Here is a 13,608-nt window from a genome sequence, read left to right as displayed (position 1 = left end):
CACTGCCGGCACAAGTGAAAATGAAACTTTCATAAATATATACACGTATGTGAACGTGCTTGCGTACTTACATAAGTGTCCTTATTGCCCTGTCTAAGTATACCCTCTGTTTATAAGAGGCCACCGCGTGACCTGGTATGTTGTAGCCGTTTCGTATTTTGCCGAACGTTAGATTCCTTCCTGGTGAATTGCAGTGCTCCCCCTTTTTTATATTCTTATTTTGAAGGATTAATATCCATGGGTATGTCTCATTTTTATTCGCCTTCTGCCTCAATTTGAGTCTGGAGCTGCACGAGTGAATTAGGTTTGAGGGGCTAATATTCCGTCACCATTTTCCCAATGCATTATACCCACCTAACATTAAATGTATATAGAATCGTCGGTCTTTTAATCATTAAGTTGTAATCACAGTTAAGTCCAGGGCGTCGCTGATTGGCCACTGGTCTCATGACTTCACCAAGCCCCGCCCCCATTTCTACCTTTCCACCAATCAAAAGCAGCGCATGGAACTTCCTCTTACCCCTCTCCCAAACGCCCTTCGTCGTACTCCCCTCTCCCCCTCCCCTCCCCTCCCCTCCAGCGACCTCTCCTCCGCCAAAGAAATAGTAACAGACTACGCCGGGGCTTTTCTAGTAAATGCATTTAGCTGTTTCTCTTCTGATGCAAATACCCTGTGCGCGCGTGCGCCCTCGTGCGCCTCTGCAGCCACGGTTTATTCCAGAATGGGAGGGTTTAGGTTTGAGTGTGTGTGTGTATGTATGTATGCATATGTGTGTGTTTTGAATTACAGCATGTGATACTTTAGGTAGCTGGAGAGTGTACAGTATTACATTCATAGGTTAAAAACGTATGCTAGCACGTACATAGTTATAAGGTCTTTATTTTTGTTATTTTTTTTAGGTTACCCGTTTGGTTATTGTTATAATCGAATGAAAGTTTTTTTAATTAGATTTTAAAATGTTCACAATTTTTTTCTATTCGTCCATTGCGATTCAATGACTGAATGCATTTGTTCTTGACGTTCCCTGAGAATTGCACCAAGTAAAAGACGTGGTAATAAAAACGATGCCTTTTGGTTTGTAAATGAAAGAGATCATTTACGACACTGAAAGAAACCTTAGGTGTCAAAGGTTTACATCATTCCTTCCGTTGGTGATACGTTTACATCCGAAGTAACGTCATCTACGAGTGTTGTGACGTTGATTGGAAAAATTATAGTATTCATTTCTAACGGTAAAAAGTACCATTTTTTTATTTATTTTCTTATTTTTTACTAAACTAGTCAGTTTTTATCAAGAATTTCCGTTTTGGGTTTTTAGATTCGTTTATTTGTCTTTTTTTGTCGTAATAATTTTTGTTCATGTTTTATTATTATTTTTTATAATAGAGCGTAATTTTAAAAATATTCCATTCCTTAATCATTTTCCGGTCTTCACGCACGCTGTATATATATATATATATATATATATATATATATATATATATATATATATATATATTTATATATATATATATATATATATATATATATATATATATATATATGCTTAAAAAATCACAGTAGATGCACTTGACTTCATTAAATAAGCGAATACCACCGGAAAATGATAGGCAGACATCCAAGCGCCTTCGTCTTTACTAAGACATTCGTTCCTTGACAACGTCTTAGTAAAGACGAAAGCGCTTGGATTTCTGCCTATCATTTTCCGGTGGTATTTGCTTTTATATATATATATATATATATATATATATATATATATATATATATATATATATATATATATATATATATATATATATATATATATATATATATATATATATATATATATATATATATATCAAATGAGTAATTTGAATTTAAGTTTTTCTTTTTTATCTTATAACGTAAAGTCTTTCTGAATTAATGTCTGTCATGCCCGTTACAACGTGGATTCTTTTTCCTTGCCACCAGAGTAAAGCGTCGGGCCCCTTGGCACAGCTGGGTGCCCAGCAGCAGCAGTTAGTGCAGCAGTTGCAGGCTGTGCAGCGGCAATATCTGCTGCAATCCGGACTACATCCTGGCCTTCATCATCATAATGGTGATACTCGTAAGTACTCGAATTGTAAACAGTATTGTGATGAGCTGTTTTAGAACCGCAAAGCGAATGTTTTGTGTAGTACTTTTAGTGCTGGGTTCTCATCCTCGTACTTTTAGTTTCTTTGGTTTATTTAGTGAAATTGAAATAGGATAAAGCTTATTCGATTTATGGAGAACCTGTCTCTTATTTGTAAAAAGAAAAAATTATTAATAATAAATAAGTAAATAAAAAAGCTATTTCTATTTTATCAAGACATTAATAAGTAAATAAAAACGTTATTTCCATTTTATAAAATTTCAACTTTGTATAAAGAATCTCGTACCAAGCTTATCATGAAAAGACCAAATCTTCGTTTCAACATAAAGAAATCCATATTCAGTACAGAAACGTCTAATAAAACGAATCGTAATTCCCGTATAAACAAAGGCTTTCATTAAAACATCATGAGTAACTTTGTCACCGTATATAAAACCACATCCCCGAAAGAAACCATAATCTTATCGTTACGAAACTCATATTCATTTTGCCCTTAAGAAATCCGTATTTAACTTATTTAAAAAAAACTATATTCATCTCAGGGCTTCGTTCTTCCAGAACTTATGTTTTCTATATATTCATTGGGAGGGTGTACTCCCCGTTCAGTATAGATATTATTTTATGTGAATCTCTGATTTCGAAAATGAATTTATTCAGATTTTCCTTCAGTGTTGTTCATACCAGTAGATTGAGTAATTCACCCTGTAGATATTGTTCTGTGGGTGAAACCAACTGTTAGAAAATACACTTGTTACCTAAGCTTGATTCGTCGTCATGCAGGCTTTAAATGACAGTAGTATTACATACCCGTTGGGGAGGGGCGTTTTTATCTCAAGAACAGTGTTTTTCAATTACATGATGTGTAACTCACTGTATGGGAAGTAGTTGCAGCACTGATATCGAGACATATTTTTGCTTATAATTTTTGTTCTGTAAGTGGGATTTTGTGGGAAAATGCGTGTTATCAAAGCAGGATGCATTCTATCGCCTAAGTGTTGTGCTAGAGAAAAGATACAATTTTTTTAAGTAAATAGTTTCCATTGTTTGTTAGCTACTACGGAGTGTTTGCCGTGTGATGTTAAGCGAGACATTTCGATGATGAGACCCAAGCATTGTTCATTGTATTATGTAGCGTTTTATTTCTTTTGACTTGTAACTTAAATAACTTGACTATCTTATGCCTAATCTAAAAGAAATTATAAAAATCAATTATATATATATATATATATATATATATATATATATATAATAAAATATATATATAAAAAATATATATATAGATGATGTTAAAGGATTTCTAGGTGTAATGTTTTTCGTAACGAACCAGTTTTGTAAATCTTTTAATGGTAACCTGCTGGTTATACATCTCATTGTTATGAAGTGACTCCTTATATATTTTTGTCAAAATAGCAGCCTGTAAATCTTTTTTTCTTGTTCTTGACAGGATCCCCTCCTGGCGGGCCGGTGGACCCCAGCGCCTGGAAGGACAGAGGGGAGAGGTCGGAAACGCCCTCCCCCCACCACCACCACAACAACAACAATAACAACAACAACAATAATAACAACAACAACGAAAGGGATCAAAAACCCATGCTGCCTCCCTCTTCCAACGGTAAGCGAGCGATTGATGCATTTACACATGTACACGCCATATTACTCTTGCTAGCAGTCCTCCTGATACTTTTGTGATTGGGTAATTAGCTGTAGTCCCCGTGATTAGAAAGGGGATCGATAGTCGACCTTTTAATGGTCATAGGCGAAGATGGGAAGGGCTGGAAGGGGAAATGGGTGGAGATGTGTCCTTTCTTTTTCATTATTATTATGAGTATTATTATTAGGGGAAGGAAATTTAACAAGTACACTGTTTTTCTGCCCGACTGTACTTTTATATTTTCAAGCATCACTCTCTTTCGTTTTGTAATTAATTTTCATTCGAGTGAGAACAAACGCACCGGTGAACCCACTGAAGATATTGTGGCATCCAAATTTTGTTAGCATTTGTGACCGCTACACATTCCATGGCCTGCCGTTCACTTCTCGCTCTTCCTTTTTGACACTGTGCCAAATTAACTTCTCTCATTCAGATTAATGTTTACATTTATACCGTACCCTTCCTTCTCTCTCTCTCTCTCTCTCTCTCTCTCTCTCTCTCTCTCTCTCTCTCTCTCTCTCTCATTCATACTTGGAAGGCATTTTTCTTGCCTGTAAAAATTCAATTACATATGTATTGTACGTAACGTTATAATTATACATATAGTATATAGTACCGTTAAAAAATTCGCTCTCTATAGGAAACGATACGAAAAGTATTCCCTCCCTTGATGGCAAAACGACTTATCCGGCAATTTTTTTTTCCAAGGAAAATAAATCTGTATATCCGATAAAACTAGTTTGCAGTCGAACTGATCTTACTTATGATAAATTAAAAGTCTTTCATTGTCATTTTATTTTGTGTACCGATTTAACTCGAGACTTCCTTTAAAGAAAAAAAGGCGACCCGTGCACGGCTAGACGAAGGATGTTTCGCCATGCGACACGGCCAGCGGAAAATAACGTTTTTTGTTATCTGTCAAACGGAAACGTTGATTGTTAGCGTGGATTCCCCGCAAGTTGGTGCCAGATAAAATCTCGTGTACATTAACATGTACACTGAAAGTGAGATAAGTAGAAAATTAAGTCCCCACCTTGCTTTAAAACAAAAAAAGATCAAGTGTACGTGTTAATGCGTCCGTGCGTTTTTTTGTAGTAGAACGGACAGATAAGTGTTCCCCGTCAGTCAAGGACTGCCGTGCTAAGATTGACTAAATCTGTTCATTATGCACCTGGTAGTTAGTAGGCTCAGGTGTTTCGCAATGGGCCGTGGAAAAGGGCATGGCATTAAGAACCTCATATCAAAAGACTCGTTGAGAACCAGATGAATAACAAAATGACTAAAGATATATATATATATATATATATATATATATATATATATATATATATATATATTTCCTATAGATGTACAGTATGTGATGTATAATTGTATTCATATTACGCTGATCCTTATATTTATGCATTGAGGCGTGGTTATTTATGTAATGTATATGCATAGAATTTGTGTCTGCCACAAAAAAGCATCTTGGTACAGTAATTGAAGTCGATAAAGAGGAAGTAGATATCGATCGAATCGTAACATTAACTTCACTCGTGTTAAAACCATTCGTTATGAAGCGACGCGTGGCTGCGTTATTTTGAACACTATAAATGATGACCATAATAATTAAATATTTGGATATTGTCGGTCGTTTTATTGGCTTTATAAAATTCCTCTCGTGTCCTCTTTATTTCATCTTAAAATAACCATAGCGCTGCTCGACTTCGAACATTGTCTCGTGATACCGGCTAATATTGGTGTTATGGAATAATAATTGGTGTTGCATTTAACTCATGTTTTTCATCTCAGCGACCTTGTGTAGGACATAATACCATTTCTTTATGAAATGATGAAAAGTTGTCGCCAGTCATGATGGGTACATTTGTTGGGGGAAGGGGGGGGGGGGTGATGTCCAACCTCCACGCAGGCGAATTCCTTCCGGAGTCCGGGAAGCTGTTTTTGGACAGTACAATGGAAATAAACTTTGCTGTTGTTTTTGTCATGAAATATGCAGAAGCGCATTATTGTGTCAATAACTGGTCAATAATTATGACGCTTTGTTAAAGGTCATGTGTTTGAATTCAGTGTAATATGCTCTTTGATAAACGCTGCACTTTTTATCGTCTCCGCATTGAATATAATGATAAATGTTGCTAAGAAACCCTTTTATCGCCTCGATCACAGTTGTTAAACCGGCTTACGATATATATATATATATATATATATATATATATATATATATATATATATATATAGGTGTGTGTGTATATAGTATATATATACATATATATATATATATATATATATATGTATATATATATATATGTGTGTGTGTGTGTGTGTTTATGTATGTGTATGTGTAAGTTTACAACATACTGAGAAAGTCCCTCTCCGCCGTTATAAGACGGCTCCAGAGAGCTAGCAAGAAACGGTCAGCGCCACATTTCATACATGGACTACTTTCCTGTGGGTGAAGTCCCTTTGTCCAAAACTGACATTCCATAAGGTGATCCGTAGCGTGTAGGACTTTCTTGCACGCACTGCGCTATTCACCTCCGTCACCTTCTCTCAAGATTCTTAGGTTTTGAGGTCCTTTCTTTCGGCTGCTGCCTATTTCACGCCCTTTGTCTTGGACTTTCTAGATCCTCCTCCTCCTCCTCCTCCTCCTCCTCCTCTTCCTCTTCCTCTTCCTCTTCTCCTTCCTCCTCCTCAACACTTAGAAATAATCCTCTCAATAACCTATTGTCGTCCTCCCTTCTTTCCCTATTAAATATCAAGCAAAACCCCAAACTATTATACTCATATGCGAAGAAGATGAATAAAAGAAGAATAGAAATAGGCCCTCTGAGAATTGAAGGGAGATTAACGAATGAAAAAAAGGAAATTTGCAACATACTGGCAGAACGATATAAGAGAGAATTCACCCCTAGAATAGATAACGAAGATAATGATATAGAAGTAAGGGACGAAAATAGTGAATATTTAGCTGACATAGAAATTAATGAAGCTGATATTGTGCAGGCAATTAATGAAATTAAAAATGGAGCTGCTGCAGGGCCTGATGGAATCCCTGCTATTTTGTTAAAGAAAGTAGTTCATTCTATCGCAAAGCCACTTGCAATATTATTAAGACAAAGTGTAGATACAGGCAAGATTTATGATGAGCACAAATTAGCATATATCACCCCTACTTTCAAAAGTGGATCAAGACTTGAGGCAAGTAATTATAGGCCTGTGAGTCTAACATCACATATTATGAAAGTGTATGAAAGGGTAATGAAGAAAAATATTATGAAACATTTAATAAAAAAATAATTTGTTTAATATAGGACAACACGGTTTCGTACCCGGAAAAAGTACACAAACCCAACTGTTAGTCCACCGTGAGAACATATTCAAAAATATGAAAAGCGGAAATGAAACAGATGTGGTTTATCTAGACTTTGCAAAAGCTTTTGACAAAGTAGACCATAATATATTAGCAAAGAAAATTAGAAAACACAATATCGTAGATAAAATAGGAAGATGGTTAAAAGAATTTTTACACAACAGAAAACAGATAGTTATTGCAAACGATGAGAAATCGGATGAAACCAAGGTAATATCCGGTGTGCCACAAGGTACGGTGTTAGCTGCAATACTGTTTGTTATTATGATTGAAGACATAGACAGTAATGTTAAGGATTCGATAGTGAGTAGTTTCGCTGATGACACAAGAATAAGTAGAGAAATTACTTGTGATGAAGATAGGAACGCTCTACAAAGAGACCTTAACAAAGTATATGATTGGGCAGAGGAAAATAGGATGGTATTTAACTCTGATAAATTTGAATCAATAAATTATGGACCTAATAATGAGACAATCACAAATAAGGAAGCAGTTAAAGACCTTGGTGTGATGATGAATAGGAACATGTTATGCAATGATCAAATAGCAATTCTTTTGGCAAAATGTAAAGCAAAAATGGGAATGTTGTTACGGCACTTCAAAACAAGAAAAGCTGAACACATGATTATGCTTTATAAAACATATGTTCGTAGTCCACTTGAATATTGCAATATGATATGGTACCCACACTATCAAAAGGATATTGCACAAATAGAGAGTGTACAAAGGTCCTTTACAGCTAGAATAGAAGAAGTTAAGGACCTTGACTACTGGGAAAGACTACAATCATTAAAATTATATAGTCTAGAAAGGAGAAGAGAACGCTACATGATAATTCAGGCATGGAAACAGATAGAAGGAATAACAGAAAATATCATGGAACTAAAAATATCAGAAAGAGCAAGCAGAGGTAGATTAATAGTGCCCAAAACAATACCAGGAAAAATAAGGAAAGCACACAGGACACTAATCCACTACGCACCATCATCGATAATGCAGCGTCTATTCAATGCGTTGCCAGCTCATCTGAGGAATATATCAGGAGTGAGCGTAGATGTGTTTAAGAATAAGCTCGACAAATATCTAAACTGCATCCCAGACCATCCAAGATTGGAAGATGCAAAATATACCGGAAGATGTACTAGCAACTCTCTGGTAGACATTAGAGGTGCCTCACACTGAGGGACCTGGGGCAACCCGAACGAACTGTAAGGTACTGTAAGGTAAGGTAAGCTATAATTTCCGCAGGTTTTACTCTAACGTTCTGACAACACAAATATGATACAAGCAGAGCATAACAACGGCTTCATTAATTTTTCTTCCATTCTTATTTTCGTTTATATCCTCTTCCCCCCCACACAATTATATATATATATATATATATATATATATATATATATATATATATATATATATATATATATATTTGCGTGTATGTGTGGTGTGCTCACTAATTCGCGTGTGAACTTTTTATATTTTCAAACATTAAGCCACAAATACCCCCTAAATATCGAATTCACCCCTTGGAAGTCATCCACACCCAAAGGGAATATTTATACAATAAGATTTTCCTCGACCAGCATTTTTGGGTTTGACGCCTAAATTTTCAAGAGAGATCTAAATTCGATTTCGACCGTACATGCTTCTGCAGAATTCAGGTTCTGCGCTTTGAATTAAAATCGGTCTTCTAATGATAGTTTAGTGCTCCGTTTGTGTGTGTGTATATATATATATATATATATATATATATACGTATATATACTTGATAAATCACATTAGATGCACGTGACTTCATTAAATAAGCGAATACCACAGGAAAATTATAGTCAGAAATCCTTTTTTTTAAGCGCTTTCGTCTTTACTAAGACATTGTCAAGGAACGAATGAAATACAATTGGAGAGAAAGTTATCAGGTAAACAACAAGATCAAGAATACCAGATGGTTAATTGTCAAAAGGGTAAAAGTTAAAAGGATAATCCAGGATTATCGGATATCACTCGGTCACAAACCTAAACATAGATTTAACCCTAACCGAAACTACAAAGTATCCGTACAGTCCAAAACACGTAAAAATTTAATATAATTATTTTGTTGCTTATATTTATCTACAACTTTTTTCATTGTGAAGGCATCAAGTTTAAATAAACCAAGACTTAAAATTTAGAACATTTCCATTATTTGACTATCATTTTCCTGTGGTATTCGCTATATATATATATATATATATATATATATATATATATATATATATATATATATATACTATATGTGTGTGTGTGTGTGTATAACTGAATCACGAAAGTTAGGAACGTGATAAATCCATAAATAAAGATATATGCCACGAAGGAAAAATAAACGAAGGAGGATCTGCAAGATCTTTCGACGTTAAACGTCCTTTACTGACCAGAGACTGACATAAATACGGGAAAAGACAATACAAGAAGATTCGTATAACTGACAGATAGGGATTATAAAGAGATTAGTACCTAGAATCCGACACACCTGGAAGATGAAAAACCTTCCCAAACAAGCATAAACAATGGGTGCAATTAAAGGTTTAAGACAATCATCTCAGATACAAGGTCCAGACAATTAAAGGATTATAGGTGACAGCTATTCAGAACTTGGTAAACAAAACCATATTCACAATACATGACAGACATACATTACAACAAAAATAATAACTCTAAGGCAACTGATTTTTATTTAAGTCAGTAATTATATCTTTGTGGTCATTCTTAAACATGTTACAGATACAAGGGTCTAAATGAAAAAGGCCACGACTAACATTGAATTTTATATATTATGTTGTTGCTTTCTCTTTCTATGTGTGTGTGTATGTGTATACCTGTGTGTGTATTTGAAGGTTGAGCAAGATTTGCTCGTAATAGCGTCGCAGGTAGCCAAAAGAGATAAGGTTTAATGAAATGGTTGCAGTTTTCATAGTTATGAATACTAACTAATATAGAAATGAAAATTTCACGCTGTTGTGCAAGAACCGTAATCATCATTATTATGATAATATATTATTTCTGTCGTCTTCAAGGCCTACGTAGTAGTCGTAGCATTTATAGCTAAGGTTATGTTCGGAAGTAATGTAATCACGTAACTCTTAATTTAGCGTGTCATAATGACATTCCCCTTAACACAAATGCGTCGACCACTTTTGTGACACTTTGCAAGTGTCGAAGGTTTGAAATGATGAAGTAGACGACTTTAGTTGTTGTGTTTTGAATGGTTGTCAACATTTCAGTATGATCTCGCTTTACCTGTTGTTTCTTTGAAGCTTACATAATACAGGCCGCGAAGTCAACTAATAGCCGGTATAAAGACCTAACAATGTTGTGGAGATTTGTTAGTATCATACTTTTATTTAAGAAGTCGCCTTCCATTAAAGAGTGCTCACTAGAATCGAAACAAATTACCTTCGCTCAGATCCTTGCGTAAGGCGTCACGAATTGTTACTAGCCTGTGCTTGGGAGATGCCTGTCCATCTGGTTATCGAATCACCTTCCAAAAGCTTACAGGTTTTTATGCCCCCTCTCTCTCTCTCTCTCTCTCTCTCTCTCTCTCTCTCTCTCTCTCTCTCTCTCTCATACTAAATGTTCCATTTGTAATGGCATCTTCGGATGGACAGAGCAGAATAGACTGACCCCACCAGCATTTATTATCGAATCTGTCTAAAAATCGTTTTAGACATTCGGAGTCATACGGCTTGGACGAATGACTGGACGTCGGTGTGTGTGTGTGTGTGTGCTTGCCGCAAGCTTTGTTTTGGTCGCAGCGACGCAAAACACGTAACTTGTTATTGTGACCGGAGGTTTTTTTTTCGGTAATGTTCAAGTAACTTCGGTATAGCCAGGCGCTCGTGTGTGTTTTAGCTTTTCTCGGGCGGATGGCCTATAAGATTTTTGTCACTTGAGGTCAGTGGCGAATTTTTTTTTAATGCGGTATTATTATTGTTAACCTAATCGCTCGAACATTTTTATGCACGAATATTTTACACACAAAGCAGTGCAATGCGTCTTAATCACATATGTAAGTATGTTATGCAGATTACCATATATCGTCAGTTCAGGTACCAGTTGACAATCGCCGTAATTTACTTAAGTTGTTCGTATGTAACGCTTTGAGAGCAGACTAACGTTTTGGTATTACGTTCAGTCAATTAGTCTACTTGGTTTCTAATACAGGTTACGTAATAGGGGTTCGCCTAAAGTATGACGGTTGGTTTTTTTTTTGTGTGTGTGTGCGTGTGTCTCCGCCGATCGACAAACACGGAAACAGTCGACGGCAGAAATTTAACCGGGTTTTTAAAGTGACGATGCCTATGTTGAGACCTTATCCATGTCAGTAACATAGCCATGTGTGCCAAAGTGCGTGTAAAAAAAAAGACCCGTGTCTCCCTTGAACGGAAAGCAGTTTGCTTTTAAATTAGTTTTTATCTTTTTATTTCAATCTGTCTTCCTCTCCAACAACCCCCCACCCCCTTCCCAACCTTTCCAGTGGAAACGCCCCCTTTTTTGTAAATAAGATGGTTGTGATGATGTAAACAGTGTGTGCCTCTGTGCTCACTTCCGTCATAGAAGTGTTTGGTGGTGGTGTTGTCAGACGGAGAGCGAAAAAAAGGGGGCAGATTTTTATTTCTTTCCTTTTATTAACTCTTCTCTCGGAACGCCACATCTCTTGTTTGGTGCAGTTGCGATTCCGTGAATACGACTTCGCTAGCAACAACCGGCCAGGCTTTTATGCTATTTGTTATTGCTATGTCGTAATATTGTAAACAACTCTCTCTCTCTCTCTCTCTCTCTCTCTCTCTCTCTCTCTCTCTCTCTCTCTCTCTCTCTCTCTCGCTACTCTGGGTTGAGCACAATAGATGCCGACACCGTTCTTCCTTCCTGGTTGGGTTCGTGTGAATCCAGTTCAGGATTCAAATTTACCTTCTACCTTCGCTTTCGTAACACCCTTCCCCTCCTGTCTCTTAATCTCCTCTGCAGATTTTCATCGGAGTTATTTTGAAATATATAAATTTCATAGACATTCGTTTGTATATGTTTGAAGGTTATTCATCAAAGTTCAAGATTTTGTGATTTCTGTACTGTTTTACATATTCACTCGATTCTTTCTCTGTCTCGCGTATTCAATAAAATTCCTTGTAGATACGCTGTTAGGTAAGCGGTTGAGTATTTGGATACTAATTTTTTAAGTTTTTTATTTCGTTTATAATTTTGTATTGTTCTGTACAATTAGTTTATGTATTGCATAGCTTTCTTCAAAACACAGACGTTTATTTTGTCTTTCCCTCGCGTTCTCTATTCCCTTCCCTTTTTATTCTTGGACCATTATTTTTTTCCCCCTCTCACAATTACCTTTTTCTCCCGAGACAAGGCCTGGATAACGTTTTCTTGTCCGCTTCACTTAGAGTAAAAAAAGAGAAGTTGCGTTACATTTTATAGTTAACTAAATGAGACTGGGCCATCGAGCGAAGAGGTGAGGTAAAATCGACAGGAAAAGTGACTGACCTCTTGTGGGTAGCAGTGATTCAGAAGTGACTGAGGAAATGAAAGATTTCTGTATCGTACTAGAACAGTGTTGTGCTAACCAGGCGATCGGGGAATGTATTAAGCCAATCATTATTTAAGGCTCTTCTGTTGCTCTTCGATCGATTGTGTGAGAGCTCGTGTTTTAAAAAGAATCCAACAGCGGCAAAGTTAGAAGGTCTCTTTAATTTGTCATAGCGATAAGTTACTTTTCGGTTAACTTCTGCATGGTCTTCTTAGTGCAATTTTTTTTCTATTTCTTTAACCATGCTTTAGCTTACATTTCGATGTAAGCTGGTTTCGGAGTTTACCTATATGTAGTAAAGGGGCCTCTTTTTATCGGGTCAACGAGATCTGTTTTCATTTTACGTCATCTAGGTCTAGTGGTGGGAAATGCTGTGCAGTCCTCTTGCCGTTTACATTATCATATTTATTTTGATATCACTCCATTTATTTATTTTAGACACTGGCCTACTTGTGTTTGTCGTCACAACCCTCGTTAAGATAGACCAGCAACACTCGCCGATTGTTATGTGTAAATTGTCTGTGTAGTCTGTAGGATGATACTAGATGGGCGACACGCAACTGTCATTATCGTAAGATACGTGTCAGTATAGATTTCTTCCTCTTGTCAGCTTTTTCGAGTTCCTGTAATGTGGAAAGAAGAGGGTGTTATATTATAAATAATAAATAAAATGATATGGATAAGCGCATGGATTTCAAAGTTTAAAAAGGAGGAAGTAGTCTCGATGTTAACTGAAACGAAATTGAATGACTTTCCATAACCGGTTCGTGTAGTGTTCATTGCTGTCTCTCGCAACTTGTGCCCTCGCAAGATTATTGATTATTTTTATAAATCGCATCAGAGTTTCTTTCTGTTATCACATCTTTTGAGACACCACGTGGAAAGAGATAAGGGTTTCCACTGG

The 13,608-nt window shown here is 36.2% G+C and overlaps 1 protein-coding gene across 23 annotated transcripts in view; it reads left to right on the top strand.

Moving 5' to 3' along the window:
* LOC135210713 (forkhead box protein P1-like) overlaps positions 1-13,608 on the top strand; it is a 627,610-nt gene that overhangs the window by 573,537 nt on the left and 40,465 nt on the right. For all 23 annotated transcript variants that reach the window (XM_064243497.1, XM_064243492.1, XM_064243493.1 and 20 more), the window contains 2 exons: positions 1,955-2,090; positions 3,562-3,729. In XM_064243497.1, the coding sequence (XP_064099567.1) occupies positions 1,955-2,090; positions 3,562-3,729 (304 nt within the window). The remainder of the gene's footprint in view (positions 1-1,954; positions 2,091-3,561; positions 3,730-13,608) is intronic.

Source organism: Macrobrachium nipponense, chromosome 4, assembly GCF_015104395.2.
Source record: "Macrobrachium nipponense isolate FS-2020 chromosome 4, ASM1510439v2, whole genome shotgun sequence".
Lineage (NCBI taxonomy): Eukaryota > Metazoa > Arthropoda > Malacostraca > Decapoda > Palaemonidae > Macrobrachium > Macrobrachium nipponense.
Note: the sequence above shows the minus strand (reverse complement) of the source record. Positions and strands in the feature narration are given on the sequence as shown.